The following is a 26,271-nucleotide window of genomic DNA, read 5'->3' as shown; positions in this document are numbered from 1 at the left end:
CCACTTTGCCAGTTACTGGGCGCACTTGACCTCGTCCCACTTGTTTCCCTAAGTAAGTCACTGTAGCCTTCCCAAACTCACACTTGGCCAAATTGAGGGTTAAAGAAGCATTCGCCAACCACTGAAACACTTTTCAAGGTGGCGAGATGATCAGTCCAAGTAGACGAATGAATCACCACATCGTCAAGATAAGCAGTACAATTCGGCACATCCGCGAACACAATGTTAACTAGCCGCTGAAAAGTAGTAGGTGCATTACACATTCCAAAGGGCATCACAGTATATTGTACGAAGTTATCTGGCGTAACGAAAGCCGAGATGTCAGAAGCTCGAGAGGTCAGAGGCGCCTGCCAATAAACTTTTAACAAATCTAATTTACTAACGTAAGCAGCAGAGCCAATTCTATCAATGCAGTCGTCTAAGCGAGGTAGAGGAAAAGAATCAGACTTTGTAACGGCATCTACTCGACGATAGTCCGTACATAAGCGAGACGTACCGTCAGGCTTAGGAACAAGAATACATGGGGAACTCCAGGAGCTGTTACTGGGTTTTGCCATGTCATTCTATAATAAATAAGCTACCTCACTTTTCATTACCTCCCTTTTTTTTGCATTAACCCGGTACGAATGCTGACTTATAGGAACAGCGTTCCCCACATCCACGTCATGTTCCAAGATGGACGTGCGACTTGGAACATCCTGAAACACAGTGAGAAAACTGTATATCAATAAGATAAGATCCTTAGTTTGATCTTTATCCAAATGTTCCATTTGAGAGGGTAACTTTCAGCATCTCTGAATTACATAAGCGTTCACACTGCTGTAGCGTATGGCGTAACTCCAACCCATCCTCCTTATCCTCCTCTAGATCCCAGCCAGGCTTCAGCACCACCGCAGCCACACTGGAAATGGCGGGCTGGACCGGCTTACTTGAGGAGCTGTTGGGAGAATCACGCACATAATATGCTTTCAGCATGTTAACATGACATATTCGGGAAGAACGCCTCCGATCTGGGGTCTTTATCACATAATTGGTGTCACTGAGTTTCTTTTCCACAAGATATGGTCCAGAAAAACGTGCTGACAGAGATGAGCCAGGGATTGGCAACAAAACTAAAACTTGATCCCCTGGTGCAAAAGAACGGCCAACAGCCTTTTTGTCATAATGCAACTTCATGCGTTTTTGAGTAGAGGAGAGAGAGTTTTGGGCTAACGCACATGCGGCGTGCAGTCTCTCCCGCATTTTACTGACATAATCCAACACATTTTTAGGGGCGCTACTGGGTGTAGAAGATAAGATATGCTCCTTCAAAACTTTCAGCGGACCCCTTGGGGTGTGTCCAAACAAGGTCAGCAGGGCTGAACCCTAAGGACTCTTGTATGGTTTCCCTAATAGCAAATAGGACAAAGAGCACCCCCTCATCCCAATCGGTACTGGTATCCATGCAATACTTGCGTAGCATTGCCTTCAGCGTCTGATGCCAGCGTTCGAGAGCCCCTTGACTCTCCGGATGATACGAACTGGAGACCTGATGGGAAATACACAGCGTCTTTAACACATTAGAGAACAGCTTTGACATAAAGTTGGATCCCTGATCAGTTTGGATTACTTTAGGGAGTCCAAACATAGAGAAGAACTTCACTAGTGCCTTCACCACAGTCTTAGCCGTTATTGTACGTAGAGGAATAGCCTCTGGGTATCGAGTAGCACTGCACGTTATTGTTAGTAAGAACTGGTTACCTAACCTGGTTTTCGGCAATGGACCTACACAATCAATTAGCACTTTTTCAAACGGTTCCCCCACCACAGGAATCGGGCAGAGCGGCGCACGAGGAACTGTTTGATTCGCTTTCCCAGTGAGTTGACATACGTGGCATGTTTTACAAAATTGGACAACGTCAGACTTCAAACCTGGCCAAAAGAAATGTCGAAGGACTCGGTTATAAGTCTTCGTGATCCCTAAGTGTCCGGACCACGCCTGGTCATGGGCGAGTGACAACACCTGCTGTCGGAACGGTGTAGGAACAACCACTTGACACACTTCACTCCAGTCACTAACGGTGTCATGAGCTGCCCATTTACGCATCAAAACTCCTTCTTCCATAAAGTAGGCAGTCTCCTTAGTTTTAGCTTCCTCAATGGAAATTACCAAAGCAAAACACTTGCGAAGACTGATGTCTCCCTTTTGACATTCAATCACCTTCTCGGGGGTGACAGACAAAAGAATGTCATGTAATTGGGGCGCGATTTCGCTTTCCCCTGCCTTAGTTTTTAAGGGGGTAAAAATGTTGGCATTTCAAAAGGAATACTAGTAACAATGTGACTCCTTTTACTGGCAGTGTAGACACTACACCAACACGGAAACGTCCTGATACCAAGTCTGACACTAAGTCGACCCAGTGTAATGGTACAGGTACTGTTTTTGTCTCGATCCCCTGTAATATGACATGAGAGCCACAATACGTTTCAGAGGACCAGGGTAAAGCATCAGTAACGATTACTGACTGCGCCGCCCCGGTGTCTCGTAAGATTCGTATAGGCTTTCCATCAGCTTGTTCTCCAGTTAAGGAAACACAACCGGCAGATATAAACGGAGCATAGACAGGATCTGGTTTCTCAAATGCTGAATCAATATCTCGGTCCAACGGACGAGCCATAGACTTGACTAAACCCACACTTTTCATTTTTGGGGACGGTGACAGGGACTTTTTCGGTTTATTTTTCAAAACCGGGCAGTCCGCAATCACATGACCCTTTTGGTGACAGTAAAAACATTCACGGATCTCATGAAAAGGCTTAGGGTTATCAGAGGAAAAGCGACCTGAACGAGGCACTGATGACATAATCGTTCGGCCTTCAAAACGAGATGCACCAAAGACAGTCTTGTGTGTCAAAGCGTATTCATCTGCCAACACTGCTGCCTGGGCCAATGTCACCACTTTCTGTTCATTTAAATGAACTACAATTCTATCAGGGAGGTTGCTTTTAAAATCCTCCAACAGCATCAACTCCCGAATATCAGCAAAGGTGTTAGCTTTGCTGGCTGAACACCAGCGATTAAACAGAGACTCTTTGTCCCTAGCAAACTCAACAAAAGTACGTTGAGATGTTTTTTTGTGGTTCCTGAAGCGCTGTCTATAAGCTTCAGGCACTAACTCATAAGCCCGCAACACGGTAGTTTTAACTATATCATACTGTAAACTGTCTTCCAGGGAGAGAGCAGCTACTACTTCCTGGGCTTTCCCAGACAATTTACATTGTAACAGGAGCGGCCAAACCTCGGGTGGCCAATGTAGCGCAGCGGCCACACGCTCAAAAGCAGAGAAATAGGAATCAACTTCCGACTCTCGGAATGGAGGGACTAAAGCTATATTTTTACTTACATCAAAGTGGGCTTGATGATAAGCAGCTTTTGGAGTCGCACTGGAGCCAGCGTCTAGCTCCAGTTGTCGGATCCTCACCTCCTTGTCAATTTCCAGTCTCCTAATTTCAAGATCAAAATTCATCTGTCTCTCTTTATCTTTTTGCTCCATTTCTAACTGGGCCAGCCCTCACCTTCAGCCTAGCGGTCCCGCCTGATCGACCTGAAGCAGAAGATAAAGGATAGAATCGGGGCAATGTAAAGGGGGTACGAGCAACCCCTTCCTCCGCCCTGTCTTCCGACTTGGCAACGGAAGGTCTACTCGTCTCCTCTCCTGAAGCCTCCCTCTCATCATCTTTCAACGAGAGAATGTGTTCTCTCACTAAACCCTCCCTGACTAGCACCAAAAGCTCAGCCTTTAGGGCTTTCTCAGGGATAACAAATCCATAATGGTCAGCTACAGCTAAAAGGTCTGCTTTCCGAAACCTCACCAAAGAATCAATAGAGGGCGCTTCAAAAAACTTGGAGATGGCTGAGGCAGCCATCTTGTACAGAGAAGTCCACTGAACACACAAACTAAACTAGTCACCCAAACTCACAACCTACCATCACACCTCAATCACAAATCACAGAGAGCTCAGTGCAGCAGGGTCAGGTGGGTTTAATGGAATCCCGGATGAGCCCCCATTATGTTACGCACGCCTCTAGAAAGAGGGAACGCAACACCCTGCTACAACTTAACTCTCCGTGGTGTGAAAAAGGTATGGAAGTGTAGGTGTGAGCAAGGATGACAAAAAGGCAGAGAATACCGTTTACTGGGAATTTATTCCTTCACACGGTAAGTTTGGGGAAAAGGGGCTGGACGGAACCAAAGCAAAGAAAGTAAATATAAAAGCCCCCTCTCCTACCTTACCTGCCTACCCACTACTTACCTAACTAGCACCACCTGGTGCACTAACCAAAATACAGGGGATGGTCCGCCCAGGTCTTTCCTAGTGGGCATAGACAGTAAATTACTACGGGTATATGTATGCCCGCGGGCCTCTTGCCTAAGCACTCCCTAGGTGCCTTCCCCTTCCCCCCTGGGAGCAAAGGAAACAGAATAACCAACAATTTCACAACTAAACTGAGAAAAATTCAGGACATTAAAGAAGCTCTCTCTCTGAGCAACAAACTAAAACAGAACATAATAAGGTTTCTCAGCAACAACTAAGTAAGTACATACCAAATTCTCTTTCTGAGAAACAACCAACATATATCACCCTCTGCCATCAACCTCCTCTCTCAGCAAATATCTCTCTGCAATCATCTCTGTGTCTCAACAGAACACTGGCTTATATAGCTTTAGGTGGGGTTGTTAATTGGAGACAGTTGCGTCCTGACGAGGGGGCGGGGTCAGCTCTCGAATCAGCAATGGGGCCGACCAATCAGCTGCTTAGAGAACTTCAGGAAGCCATTACCTGAAACACAAACTACAACACAGAAACTGGGGAACGTAACAGTAGACACGTAGACAATTAGACACGAAGACACGTAGACAAGCAGACACGTAGACACGTAGACACGTAGACACGTAGACACGTAGACAATTAGACACGTAGACACGTAGACACGTTGACACGTAGACAAGCAGACACGTAGACACGTAGACACGTAGACACGTAGACAATTAGACACGAAGACACGTAGACACGTAGACACGAAGACACGCAGACACGCAGACACGCAGACACGAAGACACGTAGACACGTAGACACGTAGACACGAAAACACGTAGACACGTAGACACGTAGACACGTAGACACGAAGACACGTAGACACGTAGACACGTAGACACGTAGACACGTAGACAAGCAGACACGTAGACACGAAGACACGTAGACACGAAAACACGTAGACACGAAAACACGTAGACACGTAGACAAGCAGACACGTAGACACGAAAACACGTAAACACGTAGACACGTAGACACGTAGACACGAAGACAGGTAGACACGTAGACACGTAGACACGAACACACGTAGACACGCAGACACGCAGACACGCAGACACGCAGACACGCAGACACGCAGACACAAAGACATATAGACACAAGGACACTTGGACACGTAGACACGCAGACACGCAGACACGCAGACACGCAGACACGCAGACACGCAGACACGAAGACACGTAGACACGTAGACACGAAGACACGTAGACACGTAGACACGTAGACACGTAGACACGAAGACACGTAGACACGTAGACACGTAGACACGAAGACACGTAGACACGAAGACACGTAGACACGTAGACACGTAGACACGCAGACACGCAGACACGCAGACACGTAGACACGTAGACAAGCAGACACGTAGACACGTAGACACGCAGACACGCAGACAAGCAGACACGAAGACACGCAGACACGCAGACACGCAGACACGCAGACACGTAGACACGCAGACACGTAGACACGTAGACACAAAGACACGTGGACACGCAGACACGTAGACACAAAGTCACATAGACAGAAAGACACGTAGACACGTAGACACGTAGACACGTAGACACGCAGACACACAGACACGTAGACACAAAGACACCTGGACACGCAGACACGTAGACACAAAGACACCTGGACACGCAGACACGTAGACACAAAGTCACGTAGACACAAAGACACGTAGACACAAAGACACGTAGACACGTAGACACGTAGACACGTAGACACGTAGACACGCAGACAAGCAGACACGTAGACACGTAGACACGCAGACACGCAGACACGCAGACACGCAGACACGTAGACACGTAGACACGTAGACACGCAGACACGTAGACACAAAGACACGTGGACACGCAGACACGTAGACACAAAGTCACATAGACAGAAAGACACGTAGACACGTAGACACGTAGACACGTAGACACGCAGACACGTAGACACAAAGACACCTGGACACGCAGACACGTAGACACAAAGTCACGTAGACACAAAGACACGTAGACACAAAGACACGTAGACACGTAGACACGTAGACACAAAGACACGTAGACACGTAGACACGTAGACACGTAGACAAGCAGACACGTAGACACGTAGACACATAGACAAGCAGACACATAGACAAGCAGACACATAGACACGCAGACACATAGACACGCAGACACATAGACACGCAGACACGTAGACACGTAGACACGTAGACACGCAGACACGAAGACACGTAGACACGTAGACACGTAGACACGTAGACACGTAGACACGCAGACTCGTAGACACATAGACATGCAGACACGCAGACTCGTAGACACAGACACGCAGACACGAAGACAAGCAGACACGTAGACACGTAGACACGCAGACTCGTAGACACGTGGACACGTAGACACGTAGACACAAAGACACGTAGACACGTAGACACATAGACAAGCAGACACGTAGACACATAGACAAGCAGAGACGTAGACACGCAGACAAGCAGACACGTAGACACAAAGACACGTAGACACGTAGACACTTAGACACAAAGACACGTAGACACGTAGACAAGCAGACACGTAGACACAAAGACACGTGGACACGTAGACACGTAGACACAAAGACACGTAGACACGTGGACACGTAGACACGTAGACACGTAGACACATAGACAAGCAGACACGTAGACACATAGACAAGCAGACACGTAGACACAAAGACACGTAGACACAAATACGCATAGACACAAAGACACGTAGACACATAGACACGCAGACACATAGACACGCAGACACATAGACACGCAGACACATAGACATGCAGACACATAGACACAAAGACACGTAGACACGCAAACACAAAGACACATAGACACGTGGACACAAAGACAAGCAGACACGTGGACACATAGACAAGCAGACACGTGGACACAAAGACGCAGACACATAGACACAAAGACACGTAGACACGTTGACAAGCAGACACGTAGACACGTAGACACGTAGACACGCAGACACGTAGACACGTAGACACAAAGACACGTAGACACAAAGACACGTAGACACAAAGACACGTGGACACAAAGACACGTAGACACAAAGACACGTAGACACGCAGACACGTAGACACGTAGACACAAAGACACGCAGACACGCAGACACGTAGACACGTAGACAGGTAGACACGTAGACACGAAGACACGTGGACACAAAGACACGTAGACACAAAGACACGTAGACACGCAGACACGTAGACACGTAGACACAAAGACACGCAGACACGCAGACACGTAGACACGTAGACAGGTAGACACGTAGACACGAAGACACGCAGACACGTAGACACGTAGACACGTAGACACAAAGACACGTAGACACAAAGACACGTAGACACGAAGACACGCAGACACGCAGACACGCAGACAAGCAGACACGTAGACACAAAGACACGTGGACACGTAGACACTTAGACACAAAGACACGTAGACACGTAGACACATAGACACGTAGACACGTAGACAAGCAGACACGTAGACACAAGGACACGTGGACACGTAGACACGTAGACACAAAGACACGTAGACACGTGGACACGTAGACACGTAGACACGTAGACACATAGACAAGCAGACACGTAGACACATAGACAAGCAGACACGTAGACACGCAGACAAGCAGACACGTAGACACAAAGACACGTAGACACGTAGACACTTAGACACAAAGACACGTAGACACGTAGACACGTAGACACGTAGACACGTAGACAAGCAGACACGTAGACACAAAGACACGTGGACACGTAGACACGTAGACACAAAGACACGTAGACACGTGGACACGTAGACACGTAGACACGTAGACACATAGACAAGCAGACACGTAGACACATAGACAAGCAGACACGTAGACACAAAGACACGTAGACACAAAGACACGTAGACACAAATACGCATAGACACAAAGACACGTAGACACATAGACACGCAGACACATAGACACGCAGACACATAGACACGCAGACACATAGACACAAAGACACGTAGACACGCAAACACAAAGACACATAGACACGTGGACACAAAGACAAGCAGACACGTGGACACATAGACAAGCAGACACGTGGACACAAAGACGCAGACACATAGACACGTAGACACGTAGACACTTAGACACTTAGACACAAAGACACGTAGACACGTAGACACAAAGACACGTGGACACGCAGACACGTAGACACAAAGACACATAGACAGAAAGACACGTAGACAGAAAGACACGTAGACACGTAGACAGAAAGACACGTAGACACGTAGACATGTAGACACGTAGACATGTAGACACGTAGACACAAAGACACGTAGCACGTAGACACAAAGACACGTGGACACGCAGACACGTAGACACAAAGACACATATACAGATAGACACGTAGACAGAAAGACACGTAGACACGTAGACACAAAGACACGTAGACACGTAGACACGTAGACACATAGACACGTAGACACGTAGACACGTAGACACGTAGACACAAAGACACGTAGACACAAAGACACGTAGACACAAAGTCACGTAGACACAAAGACACGTAGACACAAAGACACATAGACAGAAAGACACGTAGACATGTAGACACGTAGACACAAAGACACGTAGACACAAAGTCACGTAGACACAAAGACACATAGACAGAAAGACACGTAGACACGTAGACACGTAGACACATAGACACGAAGACACGTAGACACGCAGACACGCTGACATGTAGACACGTAGACACGTAGACACGTAGACACGCAGACAAGTAGACAATTAGACACGTAGACAAGCAGACACGTAGACACGTAGACAAGAAGACACGTAGACACGTAGACACGTAGACAAGAAGACACGTAGACACGTAGACACGCAGACAAGTAGACAATTAGACACGTAGACAATTAGACACGAAGACAGGTAGACAAGCAGACACGTAGACACGTAGACACGTAGACACGTAGACAAGCAGACACGTAGACACGTAGACACGTAGACACGTAGACACGTAGACAATTAGACACGAAGACACGTAGACACGTTGACACGTAGACAAGCAGACACGTTGACACGTAGACACGTAGACACGTAGACAAGCAGACATGTAGACACGAAGACACGCAGACACGCAGACACGTAGACACGTAGACACGTAGACACGAAGACACGTAGACACGTAGACAATTAGACACGAAGACACGTAGACAAGCAGACATGTAGACACGAAGACACGCAGACACGTAGACACGTAGACACGTAGACACGTAGACACGCAGACACGTAGACAAGCAGACACGCAGACACGTAGACACAAAGACACGTAGACAAGCAGACACGTAGAAACAAAGACACGTAGACACAAAGACACGTAGACACGTAGACACGAGGACACAGAAACACGCAGACACGTAGACACGTAGACACGCAGACAAGCAGACACGCAGACAAGCAGACACGCAGACAAGCAGACACGAAGACACGCAGACACGCAGACACGCAGACACGCAGACACGTAGACACGCAGACACGAAGACACGCAGACAAGCAGACAAGCAGACACGCAGACAAGCAGACACCTAGACACAAAGACAAGCAGACACGTAGACACAAAGACACGTTGACACAAAGACACGTTGACACGTAGACACAAAGACACGCAGACAAGCAGACACGTAGACACGTAGACACATAGACACGTAGACACGCAGACACGTAGACACGTAGACACGTAGACACAAAGACACGTGGACGCGCAGACACGTAGACACAAAGTCACGTGGACACGCAGACACGTAGACACAAAGTCACATAGACACGTAGACACGTAGACACAAAGACACTTAGACACGCAGACACGAAGACACGTAGACACGTAGACAAGCAGACACGTAGACACAAAGACACGCAGACACAAAGACACGCAGACACATAGACAAGCAGACACGTAGACACAAAGACACGTAGACACAAAGACACGCAGACACATAGACACGCAGACACATAGACACGCAGACACATAGACACGCAGACACATAGACACGCAGACACGTAGACACGTAGACACATAGACACGCAAACACGAAGACACGTAGACACGCAGACACGTAGACACGTAGACACGTAGACACGAAGACACAAAGACACGTAGACACAAAGACACGCAGACACGAAGACACAAAGACACGTAGACACGAAGACACGAAGACACGCAGACACGCAGACAAGTAGACACGTTGACACGTAGACAAGTAGACACGTAGACACGTAGACACAAAGACACGTAGACATGCAGACACGCAGACAAGTAGACACGAAGACACAAAAACACGTAGACACAAAGACACGTAGACACGAAGACACAAAGACACGCAGACACGCAGACACGAAGACACGTAGACACGTAGACATAAAGACACGTAGACACGCAGACAAGTAGACACAAAGACAAGCAGACACGTAGACACATAGACAAGCAGACACGTAGACACAAAGACACGTAGACACGTAGACACTTAGACACAAAGACACGTAGACACGTAGACACGTAGACACGTAGACAAGCAGACACGTAGACACGTAGACACAAAGACACGTAGACACGTAGACACAAAGACACGTAGACACGTAGACACGTAGACACAAAGACACGTAGACACGTAGACACGTAGACACGTAGACAAGCAGACACGTAGACACATAGACAAGCAGACACGTAGACACAAAGACACGTAGACACAAAGACACGTAGACACATAGACACGCAGACACATTGACACGCAGACACATAGACACGCAGACACATAGACACGCAGACACATAGACACAAAGACACGTAGACACGCAAACACAAAGACACGCAGACACGTAGACACGCAGACACATAGACACGCAGACACATAGACACGTAGACATATAGACACAAAGATATGTGGACATGCAGACACATACACACAAAGACACGTTGACACATAGAAACAAAGACACGTAGACACGTAGACACGTGGACACGCAGACACGTAGACACGCAGACACGTAGACACGTTGACACGTAGACATGTAGACATGTAGACACGTAGACACGTAGACACGTAGACGCGTAGACACGTAGACACGTAGACATGTAGACACAAAGACACGTAGAAACAAAGACACGTAGACACGTGGACACAAAGACATGTAGACACGCAGACACAAAGACACGTAGACACGTCGACACGCAGACACGTCGACACGCAGACACGTCGACACGCAGACACAAAGACACGTAGAAACAAAGACACGTAGACACGTAGACAGGAAGACACGCAGACACGTAGACGTGTAAACACGTAGACAGGAAGACACGTAGACACGTAGACAGGAAGACACATAGACATGCAGACACATAGACACACAGGCACAAAGCAGTGTCTGATGATGATCCACCTCCTCCTTCGTGTCTTCATAATGGCCTCAGATGGGATGGCTGCCATGGCCTGGATTAAATGTCAGGGGAGGAATGCACAATGACAGGGTTCTGTTCTGTGTGTGGATCAGATCCTGTGTGTGTGTGTGTGTGTGTGTGTGTGTGTGTGTGTGTGTGTGTGTGTGTGTGTGTGTGTGTGTGTGTGTGTGTGTGTGTGTGTGTGTGTGTGTGTGTGTGTGTCAATCCCTGGCCCTGCAGCTGTAGATCAACCACACCGGTGGTATCATACTGTAGAGTTGGCTGGCATTTGGCCTTCTCTCTGATAAATGATCCACTGTACTGTGGGTCAAATACGGTACACAACTTGCTGAGACTTGAGAATGTGTTAAATATAACCTTTTGAAAAGAATAATGGATAATATTATCCATTATAAAGGAAAGCTACAGTAGAATGTCATGTAATCTTTTCTCGGTCACTACTCACTTCGGGCGCCAGTACTTGACCGTGTAGAAAGTTAAGATTAGAGACGGAGTAGTGACTTAGTTACACTACTGTATAATTATTCAACAATTATGGTGTAGTAACGGAATCTAATAACACAAAAGCCTTTTTAAATATGAGGGGGAAAAGCTGGTCAGACTAGCAGATCTAGATGTCCCAGTGTCATGGCCAGGTAGTGCCTTACACTTATGGGACTGTTTATTCTGTGTGTCTGGGATATGACCAGTGGGCTACAACCAGTGGGATAAGACCAGTGGAAAAAGACCAGTAGTATACGACCAGCGGGATAAGACCAGTGGGATACGACCAGCGGGATAGACCAGTGGAATATGACCAGTGGGATATGACCAGTGGGAAATGACCAGTGGGATATGACCAGTGGGATAGACCAGTGGGAAACGACCAGTGGGAAACGACCAGTGGGAAACGACCAGTGGAAAACGACCAGTGGGAAACGAACAGTGGAAAACGACCAGTGGGAAACGACCAGTGAGATACGACCAGTGGGATACGACCAGTGGGATGCGACCAGTGGGATATGACCAGCGGGATAAGACCAGTAGTATACGACCAGTGGGATACGACCAGTGGGATGCGACCAGTGGGATATGACCAGCGGGATAAGACCAGTGGGATATGACCAGTGGGATATGACCAGTGGGATACGACCATTGGGATACGACCAGCGGGATACGACCAGCGGGATAAGACCAGCGGGATAAGACAAGCGGGATAAGACCAGTGGGATACGACCAGCGGGATAAGACCAGTGGGATGCGGCCAGTGGGATACGACCAGCGGGATAAGACCAGTGGGATACGACCAGCTTGATAAGACCAGTGGGATGCGGCCAGTGGGATACGACCAGCGGGATAAGACCAGTGGGATAAGACCAGTGGGATAAGACCAGTGGGATACGACCAGCTTGATAAGACCAGTGGGATGCGGCCAGTGGGATACGACCAGCGGGATAAGACCAGTGGGATGCGGCCAGTGGGATAAGACCAGCTTGATAAGACCAGTGGGATACGGCCAGTGGGATACGACCAGTGGGATACGACCAGTGGGATAAGACCAGCGGGATAAGACAAGCAGGATAAGACCAGTGGGATAAGACCAGTGGGATACGCCCAGAGCTGTGTTCAAACATTATCAGAAATCTTTCAAATACTTTGAACGTTTGCTATAGCGTGCCCACAATGCCAGATGGGCTGTGTTTCACATTTTGGGACTATTCTATTGGTTGATTAAGCCGGGGAAACTTAATCAGGAAAAGATAAAGTACTTAAAATTATTATTATTTCAAATAGTATTTAAACCCAGGTTTAGATACAACCAGTGTTCAGGTCAGTGAGGGTGCCATAAAGTATTTTATTTGGTTTGGGTTGTTCTACATGTCCACCGCTGTTCCCCTGATGCTGTGAGCAGCTTCTCCTGATGAGGGGGGTGGGACGGTGGGAGGGCCGATCTACATCAGGCTCTGACAGGCTGAGTACTCCCTTTGTCCGACGTGTCACAGAGAGAGTCTCAGCAGCACAGGAGGCGTGAGTGGTGGGCAGCTTCGCCATGGTAACGGCAGGAACTATGTCGTCGCCCTGGTGACAGTGTACTTTGGCGGGGGGCGGGGGGTGGTAAGGGGGAATACATGAGAGGCTGAACAGAAAAGGAAAGTGTGTTTGTCTGTGTGTGTTGAGTGGGTTGTGATGGTTCTTCCTTTGGGGCCTGAAAAAAGTGCATGTTCTCATAAAACGGAAAGTCCATATAGGAACTATAAATCATGTCATAAAGTTTGAATAGTGTATGACTGACGCTATGCTACCACTTGTCTGCTGACGCTATGCTTGTCATTTGTCACACACACTGAATACACAGGAGACTCCCCAATGACCTGTTGTTGCATGTTCAGAATATTCCCTGATAGTTTTCCATGAAAACTGAACTTTGTCATGTATCTTCTACCTGGCCTTACTGACACCAAGTCCCACTGAGAGTGTTACTTTCCAGACAGCAGACCCATAGGAAAGGGACATAAACAGTAGGACCACCAAAGTGACACACAGTACTTCTCCAAATGCCACATGCCTCTAAATAAATCATATTTGATAAACAAAATGTGTTCAATCAAAATGTTTTTACTACTTTATGATTGGTAAATAAAACTGAACCTACTAAATATTTTTTTTTACTGATTATTAGTAATTTGAGGTAGTGTGAACAGGACAAGCATTCAATATATGTATAGGACCATTAAGTGTTGTTTGTTCCCAAACACAAATATCTCAATTGATTTCTTCATCTTTTCTAATCTGAGTGAAGATTGAGATGTAGGGAGTGGATGGGCCCGGGGGACAGACAGAGGGACAGCGGGGTATTAGGGGTCTGGATTGGAGGACGTTGGGTGGGGGTATCATCTTACATCTCCCCCAGGGAAAGCCACATGACCCTGCAGAACGGGAAAGGGAGGAAAAAAGATATTGGGCTACGGTCTGAGCACTCAATAAGAACCACATGTAGCAGAGAGGAAGAGGAGGAGGAGAGAGGGAGAGAGGAGGAGGGTGAGGGGGGCAGTGACTAAAGTCTGTCTCTGTGAGAGGAAAGAGAGTGCTGCTCTGAGCTTTCCTCACATTTTCAACAGGCTACGTGGGGGCCAGCATCTAAGAAACGAGGGAGCCCTGGAAGTGTGTGTCTGTGTGGCTAGGTCAGAGAGTGTTTGTGCCTTCTCGTCTGAGGGACAAAAGAGGATCAGAGATCTGTCCTATAGAAACCTCATCACTGGCCGTTGGGCTCAGGACTGGAAGAGACAGAGAGGTTCTGTCATTCTGTTGGAGGAAGAGGAGCTACACTTGTGATATTTTGATTCTGATAAAGAGGGTCAGAAGAGGAGAAAGGAGACATGTCACATGCTATCCTGAGAAGAAACTCCAGCAAGCAAGGTTTGCAGAACCTCTTGAAGTGAGTAAAAACATGAAAACAGTTTTAAGGAGTACATCTAGTTTGAATAGAGAAAGATAGTTAAGTATGCTGTTTTTCAGGTATGCTCGAGAAAAAAAGGTGCTCAACTCTAGTAAATTAAGTCACAGCACTATGTTGGTAGCCTGCTAGAGTACAATGCACAAGGCAGCACTCAAGTTAATGTTTATTGTGACTGTGAGACACAAGTACTGTGACAACACAACACACATGAAAAAGGGGGCAATTTGGCCCAAAATACTGTATCTAGTCTATGAATGGTCATCAATCACAGCTCAGTTGGTGGTTCACGTGTGGACGTGAGTCAGAGCCTGTCAGAACAACCTTTCTTGGCTCAGGAAATCTGCTGCTTCAATTTTTCTAAAACCCATGTTTCATCAAGAAATACAACCGCTCAGAGTATGTTTTGCACTGATCTGTTATATCTAATGCATAATATTATCCCTACAGTGGTTCCTCAACTGAACGTTATTAAGTTATGCCGTGGCCCATTGAGGTCCATTGCGGTATAGTGCCGTACCATAGCACGGCATACCGTACACTATACCGTGGTATGACGCAACTTTTAATTGAGGAACCACTGTATGTTAAACCATGCTAAACCATGTATCCATATATCTCCAGTTCTGGCTAGCCAGCCTCTCTTTAGTGAACATGTTTGTCAGATCGAGCACCAGAGAGATGGATCAGTGTACTGTAGATGTCGGTCAGAGGTAGATCCCACAGTAGCTTCCACAAATCTTCTCAGAGTAGGAGTGCTGATCTAGGATCAGCACAGTTTTGCCTTCTAAATCTTAATGACTAAGAGGGGGGACCTGATCCTAAATCAGCACTCCTACTCTTGAGACGCTTCATGTATACAGACCCTGGGCTTTCTCCTGTTGCTATGATTACAGGAGGGGTAATTCAATGTCCACTGCCCTGGGTCTTATCACTGTTGACAACACAACTTGGACAGGGACTGGGACTGAAGTTAATCAAATACCACTACTGACTGTTTCCTTGTTGAGATTCAATGGCCACATGGGCAGTTTGTGGTTGTATTTGATTAACGTTTATAGAAAAAGTATGGATATCAGCAAACAAAGAAAGTCAAGCAACTTCAGAGGACAAACATAGGTACAAGGCGGGCTTTTCCTAATAAAACATTTTTGAAGTATTGACCTTGGGCGAATCGATGTAGTCAGAGCTAGATTTCACAAAGCCTAGTCTCATCTCCACACCGTTGGTGAAGTTCATCAGAAACTTCCTTCACCATGGAGTGGAGTTTAGTCAGCTAGGACTGAAGCGGTGCCTCTGTCACCACAGACAGACCTTTACATCAGATCTCCTTGGTTGTTTGTTTTTCCTCTCGAAGACTCTCGGGAGAGGGAGAAGGAGAGAGAGTGAGAGAGAGAGAGTGAGAGAGAGAGAGAGAGAGAGAGAGAGAGAGAGAGAGAGAGAGAGAGAGAGAGAGAGAGGGACAGAGATAGGGAATAAGAGAGAGAGAGAAAGAAAGAGAGAGAGAGAGAGAAGGAGAGAGAAAGACAGAGAGAGAGAGAGAAAGAAATAGCGGGATTATGAGATTGGTGCCCCAGGCTTTCGCTTCTGACAGAAACTGAGGCAAATTGGGGCTGTGAACTGTGTCAAAGGTGACAGGGGTGACATGGGCCACTCCCTTGTGGAAAGGGGCCACTTACGGGTGGCGACATGTTAGGTATTTCCCTTTATTTTACATTTCCTTTCCCCCAGTGTTGCTCTGAGGGAGAGAGCCAGTAGTGAAAGTAAAGTGTAGGTGGTCTGTAAACCGATAGCCTCCATTTAGTGCAGGTCCAGGAATCACTCAACATTCAGATTCAGAGTGTTTAATAGTCACATGTTCAGGGTTGCAGGTGTGATTGCAGGGCACAGTGAAAATCTTAGGCTTCCAGCTTCAACTCGCAGGACTAGTGAAATAAAATAATGAAAATGGTAATAAAACAATATAAATACAAATATCACTATAACATGAATGGGGGGGGCAATTACACAATTAAAATACGAGAGACATGAAATAACATAGAGTCAACATCTATCGAGACCCATTTCAGACTAATTTCCAAACAGCTGATCAGTCGATTCAGAGCCTTCCCTGATTGATCAAACACAGAACACTGTTTGGGAAAGGGACCTTAAGACACCTCAACTGTCATGATTAACAAAATAATAAGTGAAAGAGACTAAATGAATGCAGCATTCAGTCTTCACTGAGAATTCAAACTTTTGTTTTGATTGTGTATTCAAAGTGTTCCAGTTTTGTCAATGGGAGAAGAAAGACAGGCTTGAGGATTTCTGGTGGAGCAGAGCAGGTGTGGTTTATGAAACAGCTGAGAGTTGAGGCTTAGGCACTTAGGCTGCTCAGAGGGTGTGGAAAGTTAGGAGGTGGGTAGAAGGCCCTTTATCCAATGTTTTAGGGAACAGTCATAAATACTATACAGCCAGGAACTGTGTGCCCACGAGACACTTGGGCAAATCCTCAGTGCAGATGGTCCCACTGGGAAAGTGGAGAGAGATAGATGACATCAGCTTCAGACAGACACTCCTCCATCCCAACCTTAGTGTCTGATAATGCCAAACCTCTCACACGCTTGTCTACATGTTCTGTTGCCTAAGAGTTCTTATCAAGTGAGTCCCATCCCATCATTAGAAAGTATATGACAATGCCAAACCCTTGGAAGTGTTTATTATTTGTTTACTGTAACAAAAATATGGTTTACAGTTTGTTCATGATCCTTCATCCTCTTGATTAAATGTTATCTTGCCTCAGATTTACTATTAAGTGAGTCAGAAATACTGATGCTAGAAGCCAGACAAACTCACATTTTAGTCTTATTATTGGTGAAAAGCACCCTTACACTAAACAGTGAAACTGTCCCAAACTTCAGCTTCTACCAAGAGGAGGTATTTACAGTAAAACCACATTAAAACCTCCAAGAGCGCTGTGTCGATACCAATAAAAACAAACAGAACAAAAATGGAAACAATCTCAGAAAAATCCGGGGCCTCTAAACATGTTTTATCTGATGTTGTGCCATTCATTTGAATGGGTCAAGGAAAGAATGTGAGGTGGATCTGTTTTGAATGAAGTCAGAGAGAGACATATATAGAGACAGAGAGAGACAGAGAGAAACATGGAGAGAGAAAGAGAGTGAGAGAATGATGGAGAGAGAAAGAGAGGGCGAGAGAGTGAGAGAGAGAAAGAGAAAGAGAGAGAGCTTTTCTCTTTTCTGTCTTCTTCATCTCTGATCCTCCATCACGCAGAGGTTTGTGATGATGTCATTCACAAGGCATCCTGGGAAGCGTCAAGCAGAGCAAGCCTGTCTGTTTTGTGCACCATTCTGCTAGCCTGCATTAATGCACACACACTCATACTACAGACCCACCCCACCTTGGCCTGTTCACCCTTCTGCTAGCCTGCATTAATGCACACACACTCATACTACAGACTCACCCCACCTTGGCCTGTTCACCCCTATGCTAGCCTGCGTCTATATTGTCTATATGTAGACTATGTGTAAATGTATATTTTGTCTATTGCAGGCAGCACCATTTCGCAAAGATAAATAAATTCTGGGTATATTAAAATGTCCTTGACGAATAAAGGCAATTCTGATTCTGATCAATACAGGCACATTAATACTACAGGCCCACCCAACTCAGCCTGTGACCTCGGTGGACTAGGTGTTCTCTCTGTTTACAATAGGGGGGAGAGATAAGAAACAGAGGAATGTGGTGGGCTTTGACAGTTGACTGAAGGGGCAATGAACTCTGACTATGTCCCAAATGGCACCTTGTTCCCTATATAGTGAACTATGTTTGACCAGGGTTCTCCGTTGCCCTTTCCCTGGTGTGCCTTATCAAAGGTTGTCGGCTTTTGGAGGGCAGCAGGGGAAAGCAAACACCCAGGTGTTTCCCTCTCCAGAGATCACTCTCTTTAGAGCAGGAAGGGAAAGAGGTGATCGACAGACTGGCTTTCTGACAGTTATCTCTCCTGCCTGGGTCAGTTAAGATCCTATAGGATAAGATAGACTTAGTGGTGGATGGATTTTATCTCTATCGGTCTCACCATGGACTTAAAACCATCAAATCCCACACAGTGAGATAAGATGAAGTGCAAATGGATTCACCAGACCTGCTCATTGAACAGCTTTATCAGGGTATTCCATGCAGCTGAGACCAACGCCGCATTAACACGCTTTATGTTGGTGTTTGCTTCATTATTTCCAGTTACCTGTGTGTAATGAGCTTTGACTAAAGCCCGTAGGTAAACAAACCAAAAGGGCCCTGGGGTTCCCAGACTGTAGTAAATGAGCTGTGCTCCATTTGGGCTCTGCACGGGGGGCAGTCGAGAGCCATAACATGGCGATTAGTGATTACTGTCTACTCTACTGGCTTACAGGAGGAGCCCAGGCAGGCCTGTGTCCATGACAACTAGAGGAGGCTAGTGGGATGAGCGATAGGAGGACAGGCTCATTGTAATGGTTGGAATGGAATAGATGGAACAGTCAAACATGTGGTTTCCCTGTTTGATGTGTTTGATACCGTTCCATTTATTCCATTCCAGCCAATACAATGAGCCCGTCCTCCTATATCTCCCCTCACCAGCCTCCTCTGATGGCAATGCAGTCAGATTGCCTGGCAGTCACCTCCATGGTCATAGTTCATCCTCCCCAGGTGTGTAAACGTCTACCATAAACATGTTGCATTTCATTGAAAATGACCAGCCATTTTGGATGATGTGCATTCATAGTAGACTTTCATTCGTTTGAGTAGAGACACATAAGGCTACAGCTGACTTGGTTTTAATCTGTAGTTCAAGTTAGGTCATGGCAGTGTGAATTGGCAAAAGCTCCTCTCAGTTAGTGACTTGTTCACCCGACTTGGTTTTAATCTGTAGTTCAAGTTAGGTCATGGCAGTGTGAATTGGCAAAAGCTCCTCTCAGTTAGTGACTTGTTCACCCGATTCTTGGAAAAGTAATCTCCTCAGTATCGTCAACAACATAGTATTGCGTCTGGCTGATGTAATGGCGTCCACATAGCAACTGTTCAAACTTGTTTCATGACAACCATGACATCATCCTGGACATTTTTCACAGCACCCTCTCTTCAGTGTCTGTCTGTTTGGCTTTTAATAGAGGAAGGAAACCATGTTATTATATAATCATTCAGCGAGTAGCGAAGAGCTAAACAAGTGTTCTGAACCTTTTTAACTTTAAGATAATAATGACTGTGGTTTCCTGTGAAATAATTACTTTCTTACCTAATGCATCTCTAGTCAAGTATTATGTACAACGGTCAAGCAAAGGGTGTGTGTGTGTGTGTGTGTGTGTGTGTGTGTGTGTGTGTGTGTGTGTGTGTGTGTGTGTGTGTGTGTGTGTGTGTGTGTGTGTACATGTAAGTGCTGCACAACAGAAGGAATATATGGCTCGGTCATCATTTTGGCTCAGATTTTCACAGTGTGGCAGGAAACCTGCTGTGTCACAGTGAGATGTTAGAGGTCCTGTACTCCATTGATCTTTGTGATCTCCGCGTGGCCTGTCAATCATCTTTAACAGCCAGGTGTCAAACCTAACACGGGAGCCAGAGATGGGGAATGAACTACCAGAGGGGTTCAAATTTTGTTCCATAATCATTCCAACCCTCAGTGCACTTGAAGGCTTTATTTCTGGGGTAGCTCATGTCATTAACTTCCAGAGCAAAATTCACTCAGGCTGCCTGCAACCCGCACTATGCTAACCAAATACAGTACATTATCATGAAACATGGTTATTGCTTGTGATCCCCTGACTGCTGTTTAGACCGTCAAACTTCTCCAAATATCTGAACCTCCAGTCTGAAACCCAGGAGTGTCCTTTTTCTGGGAAGTTTGTTGATGGCCTATGCTCTAGGAGGAATACAATCCCTAAGTAAGTAAGATTTGTTATGGTCCCTCATATCCTCAAGAGGTTCTACAGCTGCACCATCGAGAGCATCTTGACTGGCTGCATCACTGCCTGGTATGGCAACTGCACCGCCTTTGACTACAGAGGGTGGTGGGGATGGCCCAGTACAGAGCCTTCAGAAAGTATTCACACCCTTTGACTTTTTCCACGTTTTCTTGTGTTACAGCCTGAATTTCAAATGGATTCAATTGAGATTTTGTGTCACTGGCCTACACACAATACCTCCATAATGTCAAAGTGGAATTATGTTTTTAGAAATGTTTACAAATTAATTTTAAAAAGAATGAAAATGAATGAAAAGCTGAAATGTCTTGAGTCAATAAGTATACAACCCTTTTGTAATGGCAAGCCTAAATAAATGAATACAATTATCTGTAAGGTCCCTCAGTCGAGCAGTGCATTTCAAACTCAGATTCAATCACAAAGACCAGGGAGGTTTTCCAATGCCTCGCAAAGAAGGGCACCTATTGGTAGATGGGTAAAAGTGAAAAATAAACAGATATTGAATATCCCTTTGAGCATGGCAAAGTGATTAATTACACTTTGGATGGTGTATCAATACACCAAGTCACTACAAAGATACAGGCGCCCTACCTAACTCAGTTGCCGGAGACGAAGGAACTCAAGGATTTCATCATGGTGACTTTAAAACACTTAAAGAGTTTAATGGCTGTGATAGGAGAAAATTGAAGATGGATCAACAATATTGTAGTTACTCCACAATACTAACCTAATTGAAAAGAAGGAAGCTTGTACAGTATATATATTCCAAAATAATAAAGCCCTAAAGTAAAACTGCCAAAAATGTGGCAAAGAAATTAACTTTATGTCCTGATACAAAGCATTATGTTTATGGCAAATCCAAAACAACACACAACTGAGTACTCCTCTTCATATTTTCAAGCATGGTGGTGGCTGCATCATGCTGTGGTTAAGCTTGTCATAAGTTTATTTAGGCAGATAAAAATAAAGCACAGGTAAAATCCTAGAGGAAATTCTGGTTCAGTCTGCTTTCCACCAGACACCGGGAGACAAATGAATCTTTCAGCAGGACAATAACCTAAAACACAAGGCCAAATCTACACTGGAGTGGAGTTGCTTACCAAGATGACCTGAATGTTCCTGGCTGACCTAGTTACAGTTTTGACTTAAATCAGCTTGAAAATCTATGGCAAGACTTGAAAATGGCTGTCTAGCAATGATCAACAACCAATTTGACAGAGCTTCAAGAATTTTTGCAAATATTGTACAATTCAGGTGTGCAAAGCTCTCAGAAACTTTCCCAGAAAAACTCACAGCTGTAATCACTGCCAAATGTGACTGTAATCTATTGCTTACTTATCTAATGAATAAATATTAATGTTTATTTTTCATGAATTTTACACAAATGTTAGAATTTTTCTTCCACTTTGACATTACATAGTATTTTGTGTAGATCGTTGACAAAAAATTGCAATCAATTTTAATCCCACTTTGTTAAAACAATTTGGGGGGATTTGGGGGGTATGAATACTTCTTGAAGGCACTGTACATGTCTACCTCAAATACCTCATACCCCTGCACATTAATATGGTATTGGTACTCCTTGTATATAGCTTCATTCTTGTGTGGTATATTTCCTCATGTGTTTTTCATTTTCTTATTTAACTCTGCATTATTGGGAAAGAGCTTGTAAGTAAACGTTTCACTGTATTCGGTGCATGTGATATATAAAATGTGATTTGATAAGTAAATAAGTCGGTCAGAAAGGTGAAGCCTCTGGCAGTTCCCACTCCAAGAACTCTGCTAATCACACTCCCCTGTGACACACAACACCGAACCATCTGGTCTGGAGAGGCAGTTGTCTGTTTGTTTTCAGTTTTGTGTGGAGACAACAGTGGCATGCTCAGGCTTGCTCTAGTGTGAATTTACAAAGGGGCAAAACAGCCCCAAATAAATCCCCTTAACAGTCTAACTGTCGGAATCTGGCTCTTTGGCCCTGCGGCTTTTGAACATTATTTAGAGGAAGTTGAGGTTAGATGTCGTTACAATTGTCAGGAAAGGCAACATAAGCCCCAATGTAAACCAGATTCTTTGGCGTGTCTTTCCTCACTGCTATTCCCCCCCCCCACCTCCCCCCCCCCCCACCTCCCCCCCCCCCCCCCACCTCCCACGGTTGCAGATCCAGAAGATAAACGGGGTGAGAAAATGGGTCTCTTAGATTAGGTTTAAACAAGGACAGATTTAGACAGTGAGTGAAAGAGGATGACAAAGAAAGAAAGGCCATCTATAATCCAGTCACCAACAAATTAATGACATCATCTGAGTCAGACGTTTGACTGGTGCCAAGAATGAGATAATCCCATAATGCAAATTAAAGGAAAAAGAATGATAGGGTAAGAAGATATTAAGTCCAACTGCCACGTCCTCTAATACCACACCAACTGGGATGGTGTGCCTGCGTTTTTGTCTCCACAATGGTTGTGTTGTGTCAACATTTCTGAGGAGACAAAGTCAAAAATTGTCCTTTGTGTCACAATTGACATATCAAATGTGTTATACATCAGTTTTTCAACCCGTCCGTGAAGTCGCCTTTGTGAAACCATGACAATACTTCCTGGTTCATCCATCACTCAGTGGTGTTGGGCACTTGGTTATCAGCTCATTTTCCCCTGGCCACCAGTTCTGATTGTGAAGGAAACCAACATTGAAAATAGTGGAACATATCTGGGTAACCTAGATCCAGCTGTGCTCTGACCCTTTCACCCCCCCCCCCTCCCTTTCACACCACCCCATATAAAGGTCCATGTAAGTGGGATGGTCTGTAAAACCCTGTGATTAGCGGTGGGGGTGTGGGGGGTGATTTTACAGACCATCCCACCTACATGGACCTTTATATGGGGTGTTGTGAAAGGGAGAGTCACTGAAGCAGATGGCCTCAGATGGTGGTAACACACACGCCCCGGGGCCTGGGACACATTAGCCCTAATTAGTGACCTGAGACTGCCTTAATTGACCCAGAAGCCAAATGGATGTGAGTGTTGTCATTTGACACCCTGACACACAGATGGAACCTATTGACCAGGCAGTTCTCCTGCATTCACCCTTATAGGCTCATACCATGGCCCTCGCTAGCTACACAGCAGAGACGTACAGCAGACAAGTCAGTAAGTGCTGTAAACTATCTGCTCATTACATTGAAAAATAGATGTCTTGAACTTCCTACATTTACTCTGAGGCTAGTACCATGGCCCCTTCTCTACAAAACAGAGAAACAGTACAGCTGACAAGGCCATAAGTGCTGGGGAATCTGCTCTTCATAAATACAGAAAAATAGATGTCATGCACTTCCAGGAAACATTTAAATGTCTATATTAGTGAGGATGCACTTTGAACCCTTTTTGAATCCCAAGGGGAGTTTGGTTTGGTCTGCCGCGGAGGAAGTGGTTTACACTGTTGTGATAAATGTGTTGTTGCAGTAAAATGCAAACATGAGTAGAACCACATGCGTGTGTATGTTTACTAGTGAGATAAACACAGGGGGATGCCGTAGACTTTCCGATGTTCTGTTGGGATGTCATCGCTCATCCGTGACGAGCTGAATGTTAGGAGGTCTGAGGCAGATGTTCTCCTGGCATTCTCTCCCAGAACTCTCCCTTCTCCAGGAATTAACAGGCCATTGTTTTTGAAACATCTTCTTGGGAGAGCCCAGGACGATGACTCATGGGATCCAACCATGTCGGGCACAAAAAAGTCAAAGACACATGGGGGTGAAAACCATTTCTCATTAAGGTTCTAAAGCTATCGCCTGGGATTTTGAAAGCTGTTCAATGGTCATTACAATTCTTAGTATATTTATTCCTTAGCCTCATCTCTCAAGTGGAGGCGACCCATTTTGTTATTTTACAAATCAGACTGTAGCTTTAAACAATATATCTTCACTCCGTCTCTCTCCCCACAGAATAACCGCCCAGAGGAGCGTGGAGGATGCAGAGGAGGTGGAGCGAGAGCGTCGGCGGAGGGCCCGGGAGTCCTTCCGCAGTATGGGCAGCAGCAGTACCTTGGGCCCTGGAGGCCCCTCACTGGACAATGGGGCCTTGGTGGAGGACGGCCTGTAAGTACCCAAGTACTATACTATGACTCATCAAGCATGATAATGGGGTTATTCAACCTTGTAGATCAGGCATGACTCATTTCCTATCATCCCTGTCCCACAACCAAACATTACTCACTGAGCCACCAGGGTTGGGCTCAATTCGAATTGAAGACAGTCAATTCAGGAAACAAACTAAAATTACAATTCAATTATCAAAAAAATGGCATTCAATTTCAATGTCTTCTCAATAAACTGAAAAGTAGAAACTATTTATTTCAAAAGTATTTACATTTCTGAATCTTAAATTCAAATCACTTCCTAAATTGACTGCCTTCAATTTGAATGGAGCCCAACCTTGTGACCCACTCATTCAGGTCACATCTCCCACATCCAAACTACAGTTTCTCTATTATGTTTTGTCTTGCGCTGAAGCAGCTGATATAATGATTTATATGAAGGGCTGTTTGTCAGATTTCCTGGCTGTGGAGCCAGGTAGCGTAGTGGTTAAGAGTGTTGGGCCAGTAATTGAAAGGTCAGTGGTTCAAATCCTGAGCTGACTAGGTGAAGAATCTGTCAATGTTCCCCTTGAGCAAGGCTCTTAACCCTAAATGCTTATGTAAGTTGCTCTGGATAGGAGTATCTGCTAAATTACTAAAATGCAATAATACCATGGGTGTTCTACTGGGATAGTTGCTTCCCCTTGTTTGCTATACATTCAGTTGTTTATGGGTTGGCTCCACTATCCTGAGGATGTGTGGTTACAAAAACTAAATATTTCCTTAAGGAAAAGCCACTAATCTCCACATGCCTCCCTTTCTCTCTCTTTCTCTCCCTCACACGTTCATTCTCTCACTCTGTTTTCTCTCTCTCTACCTTACTGGTTGATTCACTCTCTCCATGCGAAGAAGAACACACAGCTGCATTTCTCATTACAGCACCTCAGAAGAATGTTTACAACAGAGCATCTTGGGAAACTACTACTATCATGGCCC

The 26,271-nt window shown here is 45.6% G+C and overlaps 1 protein-coding gene across 1 annotated transcript in view; it reads left to right on the top strand.

Annotated features, from left to right (window-relative positions):
* Positions 1 to 14,860: 14,860 nt before the first annotated feature.
* Positions 14,861 to 26,271, top strand: part of LOC115192706 (non-muscle caldesmon) — a 38,386-nt gene continuing 26,975 nt past the window's right edge. The window contains exons 1-2 of the mRNA XM_029751489.1: positions 14,861 to 15,226; positions 25,145 to 25,297. Coding sequence (XP_029607349.1) covers positions 15,168 to 15,226; positions 25,145 to 25,297 — 212 coding nt within the window. The 5' untranslated portion in view covers positions 14,861 to 15,167. The remainder of the gene's footprint in view (positions 15,227 to 25,144; positions 25,298 to 26,271) is intronic.

This window comes from Salmo trutta, chromosome 4 (genome assembly GCF_901001165.1).
Source record: "Salmo trutta chromosome 4, fSalTru1.1, whole genome shotgun sequence".
NCBI lineage: Eukaryota > Metazoa > Chordata > Actinopteri > Salmoniformes > Salmonidae > Salmo > Salmo trutta.
The sequence above is the reverse complement of the archived record's forward strand: the minus strand, read 5'-3'. Positions and strand labels throughout refer to the sequence as shown.